The 14,000-nt window shown below is 40.4% G+C and overlaps 2 protein-coding genes across 2 annotated transcripts in view; both read right to left on the bottom strand.

Moving 5' to 3' along the window:
* Positions 1–14,000, bottom strand: part of retreg1 (reticulophagy regulator 1) — a 332,731-nt gene that overhangs the window by 41,311 nt on the left and 277,420 nt on the right. The window lies entirely within an intron of this gene.
* Positions 1–14,000, bottom strand: part of LOC311000094 (receptor-type tyrosine-protein phosphatase N2-like) — a gene marked incomplete at both ends in the record, with an annotated part of 265,882 nt that overhangs the window by 34,376 nt on the left and 217,506 nt on the right. Inside the window, 2 exons of the mRNA XM_083990729.1 lie at positions 725–872; positions 12,456–12,653. Of these exons, the coding sequence (XP_083846855.1) occupies positions 725–872; positions 12,456–12,653 (346 nt within the window). The remainder of the gene's footprint in view (positions 1–724; positions 873–12,455; positions 12,654–14,000) is intronic.

The following is a 14,000-nucleotide window of genomic DNA, read 5'->3' as shown; positions in this document are numbered from 1 at the left end:
AATAATTATAGTAACTTATCTACACAACTGTTTAATTAATGGACATGACAAACTGGACGCCAGTCGACTTTCTTGAAAAGCCTCCTTGTTAAGATGCTGAACAAACACTGGTCACCTGTCACGACATGTTAAGTCTGTTTCCAGAAGCACTGGTGATCTTGTGTGTTGACAGTCACACTACAAACTTGTGCAATTGTGTTTTTTATCCCCTTAGAATTATATACACAAATAATTTATTGTGTTGTTCCATTTATGTTTTCTATCTTTTAATCTCAATTGTAGAGCCCTTTGTAACTGTGTACTATACTATAAATGAAGTTATTATTTTCTAATTGCCCCAATAAAGGGTTGATAGATAGATAGATAGATAGATAGATAGATAGATAGATAGATAGATAGATAGATAGATAGATAGATAGATAGATAGATAGATAGATAGATAGATAGATAGATAGATAGATAGATAGATAGATAGATAGATAGATAGAGTTAATAAATAGTAAATTATTTTTACTTATACAGTAGGCTATCACAAGCTTTTATATTTATTATCCATTCTAAGCTCCATGTTGTCTGATGTGTTGTATTGACTATTTATTGTGGGCCATGTAGGCTATATAAACCACGGCAACCTGCTGCTCAAAACTAATTGCCCCTTGTGGGATTAATAAAGTTGTTTGAATTGAATTTGAATTGAATAATCAATAGAGGTTTGATTGCTTACATGCCACCACAGCAGCGGAGCGGTTCTTCTTGGCGTTGCCGTCCTTCATGCCGGCGGTGCAGGCGTTGGGTTCGGCCTGGTAGGCACACAGCGCCTCCCACTCCTTCTCCAGCCGGTCCTTGTTCTTCAGGTGATCCTCCATGTAGGACTGAAGGAGGAGAGCAGAGGAGAGAGGAGGAGTCATTACTGACACATTCTGGTGTTATAATGCTCATTAACAGGCTTCTTTGTATTCGACTGAACCGTTGGTGAAGCCTGTTGTCATGAGAGGCGGCTGATGGACACGGCCGCATCTCTCAGGATGAAGCTTTCAAATTGATTCGTCAATCACAAACCTTCATCGGCCTGTTGTGATTTGAACTTAGAAAACATCTTCAATCAACCGTGTGTGTGTGTGTGTCAGGACGTTGGTTTTGCACCTCAGTGAAAAGCATCACATGGACGGCCGGGGGAACCAGTTATTGTGTCAGTCAAAGCGAAGACGCTGCAGCTCTCTGCTGTGATCGCCCATCAACTTTTAAAACGTAGTTACAGTTTCCCTAAGTGGCAAATCACAGCCATCTGCTGCTCCGCCGAGGTGAAGAGGGAAACAGAGACGACGCCGTTTTTTACCCCGCTCACGGCAGCAGATGGATGGAGTCCCTGCATCAGGACGCCTTAATCACACACACTAAAACAATCGGTAACACTTTATAATAAGTAAAGCATTAGTTAAGCATTAATAAATACTGAATTCTTCATTTATAACATATGAATACTCATTCGTATGTAGTTTATAAATACAGTTAGTGCTTATCGATGAGTAAAATATTTTTTATTCTGTTTATAAACTACATATTAGTGAGTATTCGTGTGTTATAAATGATGAATTCAGTATTTAATGCTTAACTAATGCTTAATAGTGTATAAAGTGTTACCAAACAATCAAATAACTTTTTATTGGATATATATGTCTCTTCATTTATTTACTGTAAAACCAGATCTCATCTCAATAAAAAGGTTATGAAACTCAAGATACTTCATGGTAATCAGGAATTTAGAGCAATGAAACTCTTAGCTCTGCTTCCTTTGTGGCGAACATTAAAACGAGACGCTGACAGACAAATCTAATGGACTCGAGCCTGTTTCTGACAAAAGATTATCTATAACTGAGGAAGGCATTGTGAATTTGAGTGTGTCGTTAGCACTGAGGCTAACAGATAAGCTATAATCAAGCGCTACACGCTGTAGCTTTTGTTTTTGGAAACCCAGTGGCCTTTTGCAGACAAAACACGGAGGGAGGCGCGATGGGTTTGTAATGGATGAGGGAACGAAATGAGCTGGTGTGGTTCTTTAAATGGCTCGGCCGATGATTTATGGTGGCAGTTACAAATGGCTCTAATGTTAATCAGAATTAGCTTCCAAAAAAGGCCTAATGGCTTTCCGCTAAAATGAGAAGGAGTTTGTTAAAAATGGAAAAGGCGGCGCGGCCCTCGAGGATAATGGGAACGAGCCCTGATCCAACGACGCATATATGTGATTTTTATCGTACACGTCTGCACGGCAACGCAGCTGGTCAGGGCTGTTGTTCCTCACACACACACACACACACTCACACAGTGTAACACAAGCCCTTCTCTGTTAGAGTATCATCTCTCCGTTGCATTTGTTCAGAGCCGCTAAAAGCAGCGATGATGTAATACGAAGCCGCGAGGCGAGCTGCGACTCTCCACCTGCACACCGCCGCTTCTCAACAGCAGGAGGTCCAACTCCTTCAAAACACACACACACACACACACACACTGGAAAATGCACATACATCTAAAAGCACAATTAATGTTTTTGTAAGGTCATAAAAACAGTCCACCCACACACGCACAAATCTACACACAAACAAGCACGAATCTGGAGAAGTGAAGAAACATGTAGTCGCACAAAACATGAAGAAGAAAAACAGCAACAAACGCAGTCTTACAACACACACGCACACACACTGTCCTACATCAGATGCCCCCCCACCTGCCCCCCCTCCTCTCACTCTCTAATGCCAGAGTAATAGGGTTTTGAGGCTGTGTAAAGGGATTATTGCAATCCAATCAGGAGGTGCTGAGAGCACCATGTGTCGGCCAAACACTGAATAATCCCCTTACTGCGGGAGGGGGTGAGGGGGTGGGGGGTGGTGAGGGGGGCTTACAGCTGCCAAAGGTGCTCCATAAAAAAAAAAAACGCAACATAAGACTCCAACTCTGAGCCGCTGCTGCCGCCGCCATTGTGGCTCTGACTGACGCACCTGTAGCAAGGAAAAGAAAGAAAACAGCAGCGCAATATTAAAAAAAATGGGGCGCCGCATGGGAGGTGACGTAATGCAGCGGCCATTTTGGATCGACAGAGAGCGAGGAGAAGAGGGTGTGGAGTAAAAAAAAAAAAAAAAAAAAAAATCAATGTGGGATTCTGTTACTCAGCAGGGAGGGGAAGCAGGAAGAGCTTCCTGAGGTGGAGCATCAAGAACCAAGACGTGTGTTCGTCCGCGTGGTCAGAACGCTGCAGCTGCTGACCTGAGGTCTGATGTGGACGCACACTCTGGATTAAAATTTAACTATTTATAACTATTTATAATGAGATAGTGTTGTTTTTTTCTGAGAGAACCTGGGTTCAGGGGATCGAATAATATTTTACCGTCTGAATACACATGAGATTAAAATGGCCAGTCTGTAGATGAAGTGTCATGCAACCAGCTGCATCATTACTGAGCTACTTCCTTGTTAATGCACCAGTAATGATGATGATAATAATAATAACATATAATGAATATACGACACCGTGAAAAGACACATTAGTGCATTAACGGGTGGAAAACTTAAAACTGCAGCTGTGAAACTTTTATCTCAGTGATGGATTTGAGTCTTGTTCCCTGACTGGAGGAGTGATAATGGAGTAAACACGTTACATAAGGAAGGTGTCTGTGTCTTTTTTTAAAAAAAAGAGACATCAAAAGGACTAAAGGAAACTCGTCTCCAGTCTGGATGGTTCTGGATGTTCTTTTTCTTCCTGTTGGAGCTTTTAGAGGTTTTAGTCTTTTTTTTCTCCTTTTTTTCGCTGCTCACTCTCTGTATGTCGTTTTTGTTTTGTTTTGTGGCACAGAAATGCATCATCACACATCAACATCATCATTATCTTACAAGATGGATCACTGTTGTTTTACTTAACCACCAAAACGTATACCATATATAACGTAACATAATAATAATGGGTGTTTATAATGTAATAATATATGTTGCCCTTTATTTTTCTTTATTTTCAGGGTTGAAGATGTCAATGTGTTACAACCTCGATGTGGTTGTTGATAACCTTCTATGTTTCCTGTACTTCCTCCATGTGAGAAACAGCCAAGTAAATCACATTTATCATGAAGCATGGGAGGAGTTTGTTTCTCAATTTAGATAAGACACAGACACACAACACAACTGTGACATCTTCTACCCTGGAAATAAAAAAAAAGTGTAGTGATACATATATTATTACATTACTGGCTCCATTTATTACAATTTCAAAAGTTTTCTTTCTTAATTATAGGCCAATAACGTAATAACCAGCCAATAATGTTATTATGTTATTACATTATTGGCAAGAAGTTATTACGTTATTGGCTTTATTACATTTAAAATGACCAAAAATGATTACGTTATTGGCCGTTATTATGTTTTGGGTTGCTATACACCTCAGCTTCCACTTTGCCTTTATTATTATTGTACTGTTTGTTTGTTTGTGTGTCTGCTTTATGTTTTGCTGTCTCTGTTTGGGACCTAATCTCTTGTTTTATCTATTTTATTTGTTCTTTCTCTTCAGTGAGTTGTGTGCCTGTCTTCCTTAAATCCATGTGTACCGTCTACCATCAAATAGGACCACAATGGAAACAACAAGCCTTTGGGCTTTATTGTGTTTTTTTTTTTATCCTTTTGAACACTTGTCTAAATGTTGTTCAATAAAGTTTTCAATCAAAAAATGCCTTTCATCTTTAAAACTGTAGTTGATCACCAATATTCTGTCCTGATCATTTATCAATCAATGATCAATCATCGACATCGTGATACATTTTCCTGCTGGTTCCATATTTATTTGAGCAGCATCGGTCTCTCTGTTTCTGATCAAACCAAAAAAAACACCACAACCACAACCAAACCACAGCCACAGCCACAGCGGTTGCCGGGCGCACGGCTAATCGCCTACGAGACTCCTGCTGCAGTATAATCTATAACACTAACCTGGCCGACAACAAAAGACTAGATAATGTGCTTTATATATAGAGTCGACTAATCCTCTTAAGACACAAGCAGAGAGGATGTGGTGCTGGTTTGGGGTGGGGGTTGGGGGGAGGTTGCTGGGTCCTTGTCACATGGGACTAAGTAATACATTAACTTAGATAAGATGGTGAAAGCTGCTTCTCCTCAAATTAAAATCAGTGGGTGGATGATGACATGGAATTTGCCTGTTTTTTTTCTTAACGAAAGGCAATTAATTTTCTTTTTTTTCGGGGGGCGGGGGGGTTGGAGACTGGAGAGAGAGGTGGGGCTCCACAGCTCATCAGCAAACATGTTATTCCTTTCACCAGTGGCGACGCCTCCGACTTTTACTAACCGCTCAACAGTTTGTTCAAGAGAAAAGAAAGAAGACAGGGTTGAAATATTTGTATTATTCATCCATGATGATGCTGCTGCTGCTCCGCCATAACAACAACCAAAAAAAAAAAAAAAGGTCTTTCCCTTTACAAATGTGGACTGGTGGGTGTGGGTTTGGTTTGTTTTTGTGGCGTCAGGATGTGAATCTGAGATGAGCTGCATGTGTTTGTAAGTGACAGACAAGAAGAAACTGTTCAAACTGAATGAGGAAGCAAAGGAGGGAGGGAGAGAAGGAAAAGGAGGAATAACAAGAATGGAAAGAAATGCAAAAGATTGATATACTGTAAGGAAGATAAAGAAAGAATCTGTGGGAAAACTTGGAGAAGAAACTAAAGTGAATTAATAAAAAAAAAACAGTCAAGATGGAAAATGTAGAAGAGAGAAAAAAAGAGCAACAAGAAAATGAGCGAAAGAAAAGACGAAGCTGCAGGACGGTTAATGAATGAAAGACGGAGGTTTGGATGAAAAGAAGCTGGTGGAGCCATAAAAACCTTCACTAAAGGAACGCGTGTGGGCGGCGAGAGACATTAAACAGCCGTTTACCAGATCGTCACTGGTTTGTGAAAAACCTCGTTATTCCAGTTTTGAGTTTCCTTCGCCTTTTAAACTTCTTCAGCAGCAGCAGGTTGTTTTTATTTCCTCCACGAGCCCAGAAAACACTCTGAGCTTTGGGCCTGAGAGAGGAAAATATACACTTGTCTCTTTTATATATAAATGGAGAAGTTGACGTCAAAACCTTTGAAAGTGGCGGCTTTTTTTACTCTTATTTTTACAATGGCTCCTCAGCTCCTCGCCTCGGGCTGTGCGACCAGCATGTAGCGCTACTCGGCGGGCGACCGCGCCTTCAAGCCGGCTGCAGAGTGAAGTTACCATGGCTACAGCGCGGAGCCGCCTCGACGTTCTGATAGCTAGCATGCTAGGTGGCTAATAATAACAACCGGTGCGCAAAGAATCTTGGGATACGGGCGGCCATGATAGGACAGGTGTGGTGTGTCCTCCCAGATTTGGAGAAGCCTTCGGATTGGGATGGACCTTGTTGTCACGACGATGTGACATCATCTGCCTTTAAAGGGGACATGTTATGGAAATATCACTTTTTGAAGGCTCTTCAATTTGTCTTCTGGTCCCCAAAATGTGAGAATTGACAAAAAAAAAATCTGTAATTTTCAGGCTCTTGAGGTTGAAATCGATGTGGTTTCACCAGCTGTTGTCTGACAATGATGTCATTAGTTTTTGAATTTGCATAATACCACCCCTACCTGGTACCTGTAGAAGGGGGCGGGGCCTGGTGAGCAGCGGCTCATTTGCATTTAAAGGGACAGGCACTGAAACCAGCCGTTCTGAACAGGGCTGTTTAGAAAGGATGAAAAGAGCTGTGATGTTTGATCCTTGAGGGATTTTGACCAAAGCATGTCACAGACATGTCTTTAAGACACCTGGGAACTATTATATGTGTGGAAAAGGGGCAGATTATGTCTCTTTAACTGCTTCCTCCGAAGGATGTAGCCCCTCGAACTGAGACACAGCTTCTGTGTGTGTGTGTGTGTGTGTGGAGCTGTCCAGGGTCCTGAAACACACCAGCAGCTCTCCCTCATATAAACTGCAGCGAGCGTTTCCTCCCATTAACTGACAATCACACATCATCACTCTGTGTGAAGCTGACGAGCGTCTTGTGACTGATAAAACCTCGCCGCTCGTTCCCAGTTTTTATTTTTATTTTTTTTATTTCCGGTCTCAGAGTTAAACAACGCCATCGGCTCCTCGTCAGCGCGGGAAGTTTTCCATTTGGACACTTTTCCATCAGGCACAGCGGCAATTAAAACCAGAGTGTTTGTGTTTAAGGTCCATTTTATGTTTATGATCCAACTTCTAAATAGAAAGAGGCAGAGAATGGGAGCAGTAAAAGTAGATTTGACTCGACTGTGTAAAAACTCCTCTCACTCTGAGTGGCGGAGGGAAGTCGAGGCGTTTAGCTGATTTGATTTGGAGCTAAACCGATAAATCACTTTAGCTCCTGATCAAATTGTGATGATGACTGACACCGAGCTCCTGTGATGATCTGAACAGATCGTTTATACGTCGGTGTCACTGGAGTTTCTCTCAACTTCATCTATACAATAATATACAGATCTGCTTTTCCTCTGTGGTTGAGGTTTGATACGTTTAAGCAGCTCAAACGAACTGGAAAACAAACATAAAGGCCGTACAGGTTTCAAACTGCAAAAACTCAAACTCTTACCAAGAATATTTGTCTTATTTCTAGTCGAAACAATCTCATTCTACTTAAAATAAGGCTCATCACATTAAAAAGTAGCTTATTTTAAGACACTTTTTTACTTCTTTCAAGCTGATTTTCACTTGAAATAAGTAGAAAAATCTGATAGCGGAGCAAGTTTTTCTTTCTTATTATAAGCACAAAAAACTCGCTTTCACTGGCAGATTTTTCTACTTATTTCAAGTGAAAATTTGTTTGAAACAAGTGAAAATGATCTAAAAACAACAACATTTTTAGGTGATGGGTCTTATTTTAAGTGGAAAAAGGTTAGTATTGAGTAGAAATTAGACATTTTGACAAGAAATAAGACAAATATTCTCGGAAAGATTTTGAGTTTTTGCAGTGCAGGAGGAGATTGTTGAGGTGTCACATCACTATGATCAAGTTTGTGCTTTCGCTTGTGTTTATTCTGATTGTTGACTCTGCTTATTATGATTTTACTGTTACTATTCTGCCTTTTTTTTATTTCAGTTAAGCACATTGAGTGACCGATCTTTGTTATACACATTAATTTGCCTTGGTTCATTTGTTTGACATAAATAAAATGACATTAACTCTACCTTCCTCATTAGTCCACATGTCATAACCATGATGCCTGTCTCTAATCGGTGCAGATACCACGCACAGATATTTAAGTGAAGCGTAATTTTAAAAAAGTAATGAGTGTAATTTGGGAGATAAGGTTGAGCTAAAAGATCGAACTCACCTTGTTATAACTACATCACAATTAGAGCCTGCTGATTAATTAATATGGTCCATTTAACTGTTTGTGTGTTCAGACTTTACAGCTGAACTGTGAACGCAACACAACTCTGTAGGACTGTGTGTCATTATTCACTTGAGGTTTTTCATCCTCAACCATATTTAAAGGATCAGTGCATAAAAAAAAATGTTTTTTTTATTGATTACCAGACTTTTTTTTAGCAGCATTGCATATCTGTCGCACCCTAATCAGAGTACATGTGAACATTTAAATGACTGAATCGTCCTGTGTTTCCTCCTGGTCTGAAGTTCCTTCAAGTGCAGCTTCTTCATCACCTACGCGAAACGTATTAATCACTTGGTCTCTTCTCCATCATCCCTCGCTGCATTTACATATCCGTCTCTACATTATAACACTTTCAGCGCTTCTTCACCCACCGAATACTTAACTAAACATGAGCGAAAAAACTTCATTTCGCCGCCTCTTTATCTCTCAAGTGACGCCGCCTCCGCTGAGATGGCTTCATCGTCCGAGGAGGAGGAGGAGGAGGAGGACGAGGAAGACAAAGCCGATATACCTGAGAAGGCTCAATCAAAATATGTTTTTTTTTATTTTTTTGGTAACACTTTACTTGACGCCTTTCTCTATAACGCATTATAACCATACTTATAATGAGTTATAATGCAGTTATAGCACTGTATAACTATAGTTATAAACACTCATAAATGATCATAATGCTTTATAACAATAATCGTAACACATTATAAAGCTTTTTATCTTGACTTATAAGGTCAGGTATTATAATAGATTATAATTGTTAGTAACTCGCTGACAATGCCCACATCGATAATGCATTATAAATATAGTTATAATGTGTTATAATTGGCTTATAGACGTGTATAACTATCATTATAAACACTCATAAATAAGGCTTTATAACAATAAGCATAACACATCATAGAGCATTATAACTCTATTATAATACTTGACCTTAAGAGCCATTGTAAAATGCTCTATGATGTGTTATGCTTATTGTTATAAAGCCTTATGGTAATTTATGAGTGTTTATAATAATAGTTATACATGTTTATAAGCCAATTATAACACATTTTATATTTATAATGCATTATTGATGTGGGCATTGTCAGCAAGTTACTAACAATTATAACGTATTATAACACCTGACCTTATAAGTGAAGATAAAATGCTTTATAGTGTGTTATGATTATTGTTATAAAGCATTATGATCATTTATAACTATAGTTATACAGTGCTATAACTGCATTATAAGTATGGTTATAATGCGTTATAGAGATAGGCGTCAAATAAAGTGTTACCATTTTGTTTTATGGGGGGGGGGTTGACCTTGGCAGATCAGAATCAGCACCTCAGGAGTCGTGTTGTGGTTTCGCCCCCAAAGAAAGAAAAAAAGAAAGAAAACACGTTGTGCGGTGGATGGAGCGTCGGTGTGAAACAACAGAGCTGAAGAGGCTCAGGAGACGTTTTCCATTGTAACACAACTCTGGTGCAAATCTCAGGGGTAATTAGTATCTTTGTGCCTATTGAACACATCAAAAAGGGCCGCTCTGTCACATCTCGCCGCCAGCTTCATAATGCATAGAGAGAGAGAGAGAGGTGGGGGGGGGGGTGGGAGAGGAGGAGGAGGAAGAGGAGGAGGTGGCGGCTGTGGGTGGTTGAAGTGAACAGCTATATATTGCAATTACGATGGCGCTCGACGAAATGCGACCGAGGTTCAATAGAGATTTTCATCTGCGGGATAGAAGAGGGTAAGAAGCCGGGAAAGTGTGGGTGTAATGAGATGTACAGACACACACACACACACACACACACACACATAGAGACACACACACAGAGACATAGGGAGAAAGATGAGAGAGACAGTGAGATGAGAGGGGGAAAGAGTGTGTGTGTGTGTGTGTGTGTGTGTGTGTGTGTGAGGGAAGTGAGTGGTATAGAGATGCAGAGCGACACGTGAGAGATGGAGGTGAAATGTTTTTTTTTAAATAGATAAATGGTTGGAGAAGCAGGTGAAACAGGAAGAAGAACAACATGTCTGTCTTATTGTATGTATTGTATTGCAGTAGAAGACTCTCTGCACTCCTCCCGTTAGCAACGCCAGCCCATAATAGCCCTGCCCAGAGATTTCCAACATACAGTGTTGTGAATGGACCCAAAGAAACGGCCTATTTTCGTGGCCTAAAAGAGGTTTTACCTGAAAAAAAAATACAGTTCCATTGTTCGCTATAATAAAAAAATTTCCAGCCCCTCAAAGTGCAGGAAAAAAGCAGTTTTTATTTGGACCTAACCAACTCACGTATCCCTCCGCCCAGGGTTAGCACCCGCCGATCAGCAGTTGGTTTGGTCCAAATAAAAACTGTGTTTTTCCTGCACTTTGAAGGGCTGAAAAAAAATATATTATAGCGAACAATGGAACTGTGTATTTTTTTTTCAGGTAAAACCTCTTTTAGGCCGTGAAAATAGGCCGTTTCTTTGGGTCTGTTCACAACAATGTATGTTGTAAATCTCTGGGCAGGGCTATTATGGGCTGGCGTTGCTAACGGGAGGAGTGCAGAGAGTCTTCTACTGCAATAAAGTACTTAGAGGCTATTTGTGGATCATACAACCCCACTTTAAAAAAAATGCTACTATCCCTTTAATGTTTTTTTTTTTTTCCTTCATGACGACCAGAGAAATGTGATGATTGTCAGATTCTCTGCTTGTGTCCATCTAATCCACTAATCACTGATTTTTTTTTTTTTAACCAATTTTCTCTCCCGTTCTGAATCCTGCCTTCACCTCTTTTCTTAACAGCCGTTAACGAGCCCCTGACAAAGACCTGTTGGAGCGACTGGGGAAGTGACTCAGAGGTCTTTGTTCAAATTGACTTTTTCTTTCCGTCCATAAAACTCGGGGTCAACATTTTCATCAACCTCTGTCAGACGCTCAGGATGGAGGAGGAAGACTCACACGTTAATGCTGCAATGATTGACTCACAAAGGGACGAGTCATTTTAAACCGTTCGTTATCAAACCATCTGGTCCAAACAACAGAGACAGCACATCGCCTTCAAACACATCCGTTCTTTTCACTAGCACTATCAGTTCGTGCATAGCCTACCGTACTTTCCGGACTATTGAGCGCACCTGAGTATAAGCCACACCAGCTAAATTTTTAAAGAAAATACATATATAGGCCGCACTTGAATATAAGCTGCAGGTTTTCATGTTGTAACATGAGATATAGGACGAATCGCCTTGTTGTTTACAACTACTTCCGGGTAGAAAACCAGCATGAGAACAATAGTGACGGACGAGAGTTTCGCTATATAGCCTATCTAATTTTTCATGTCACTATATCACCGTTTAGACTAATCTGATGTTTGTAAAGTCTATAAAACCAATGATTGGACAAACATTACTATTTATGTGTGCACATTTTTGTAATTAGTCATGGTTATCATAGATTAGCCGGGCTAACGGTTAGCTACCTGTTTAACTTTAATAACTCAGTGACTCAATAAACGCTCCATGAAAAAATATTTTCTCCAGCGGATATCTGAGTTACAACATGACTGAGCTAACTGGAGTAGTTTTGTGTCGTGTCCGACAACGGGAGGGTTTTAACAGCTGACGTCCTGGTGTTAGCTTAGCTACCGCCGTTAGCTGTCCCTGTCAGCTGCAGCCACTGATGCTTTCCCCCAAACTGAATAAATACAACACATAGCAACACAAAACACACACACAGAAATATTAATGTTTCTTCAATCATTTCAGATTTGTCTAAACGGTGATATATAGCTAAACTCTCGTTCGTTACTATTGATCTCATTCAAATTACGTGCTGGTTACCCGGAAGTAGAATGTAAACAACAAGGCGATTCGGTCTATTTACACAGAAAGACAGTAGGGAACTGTGCAAGTCCGCTCACTTTTCCGCTGTTTTGGTTACGCTCCTCTCAGCCATGTGCATTTGTTTACAACAAAGCCCCAAAAAAGTAGCAGCTTATAGTCTGGAAAGTACAGTATTTCCATGACGTCCTCGAAGGTCTCAACAACGGGAGCGGGTGAGGGAACTCACCAGGATCATGTGGCCGGTGGAGATGTCCATGTTGGAGTGGGCCGGCTCCTCGCTCCAGGACGAGATGCTGCTCCGCGCCGACGGGCTGACGGCCTGACCGCCGTCGCTGAACTGAGACGACACGCTGTTGATCCGGGAGGAGATCGGCTCCGGGCGCTCGGCTGGAGGTTTGACCGCCATCCGCTGCCGGCAGAGTTCCTGCAGGAGGGAAGAGGAACCATCCGTTAATTACAGTTTCAAACACAAAAGAATTTTTACACTTTTGCAGTTTTTACATCTATTTTTATTTCTACACTTTATTTATATACAGATATAGGTTTCTGGTCCTTTAAGAGAATTGTATGTCTTTCTTTTTAATCCCAGGTTTGAGTCTTTTTAAAGTGTTTTTCCTTGTGTTTCTCCACCTGACTCGGAACAACCACACAGAAGTTCCTATGTGTGTATGCACAAATGGCAAATAAAGTTTTTGACTTTGACTTGACTTTGACGTTTGAACATAGCGGATAAAACAACTTAAAGTATGTAAGATTTCTCTAAGTTTTTGTTGGACGTTGACAGACCATATAAAACCGAGATATGATAGTGTTAATTTTATATTACAAAAATATTTATAGTGTAAAAGTGGGATGAGATGGACAGGTGTCGATACATACGTATATATTTTGTCATTGTCAACAGACAAAAAGTGGATTTTTGTGGATTTTGAGGCCCAATATGTTAATAAAGTAGGTTAAAGTGAAAAAAATAACTAATATTAGTTATTAGTTGGCGATATTCTTCACAATCCAATATCAACCACAGTCTAGACTCTAACATGTATTCACACTCACAGTCATTGTCTGGCAGCATCAGTGGACATTTACGTATTTCTGCTAATTCGAGTTTTAGTCAAAAAAAAAAAAGTCACTGTATCACTCTATGTTTCACTGCTAATCTTCATTAGTTCGATTTAACAACAAGAAGTTGTGGACTTTAAAAACTCACACCCTGACGTCACAGATGAACCGTTATGATTGGTTTGTTCAGGTCACATGATTTACTGTCTCCTCCACCTATAGATGAGTTCATCTGGAACCATAATAATCCGTTTTATCATAAACACATAGAAAAACTTCCCTTTAAATTACTCTTCATGATTCATATCCTGATTATTAATGCTTTTTTCTTTCTGTGCTTGAGTTCAAAGGCTGAGCAGCAGCCAAAGCAGGAAAGGTAAAGAGTGACTAGTTGTTTGTTTAATGAGCTGCTGTGACTGTGACTGTGACTGTGGTGTGTGTTACATCCTTTCAACTGGCCTCATTAACGTGTTGTGACCTTCAGTCCAGACCGGCTCAGCTCCTGTGGGTGAATCAGCAGCTATAAAACCACCAACAAGCCCCGAGCTGCAGAGCTGCAGAGCTGCAGAGCTGCGGCAGGAGAAGAGGCTTTTAGGAGACGAGCTGGCTGCAAACATCTGGGCGTGACTGATGAACAAGTAAAACCTTTCTACCACAACACAACACACACACACACACACACACACACACACAACACACACACGACCTC

Source organism: Trachurus trachurus (genome assembly GCF_905171665.1).
Source record: "Trachurus trachurus genome assembly, chromosome: 17".
Taxonomy (NCBI): Eukaryota; Metazoa; Chordata; class Actinopteri; order Carangiformes; family Carangidae; genus Trachurus; species Trachurus trachurus.
This window is presented reverse-complemented; position numbering and strand designations above follow the sequence as displayed.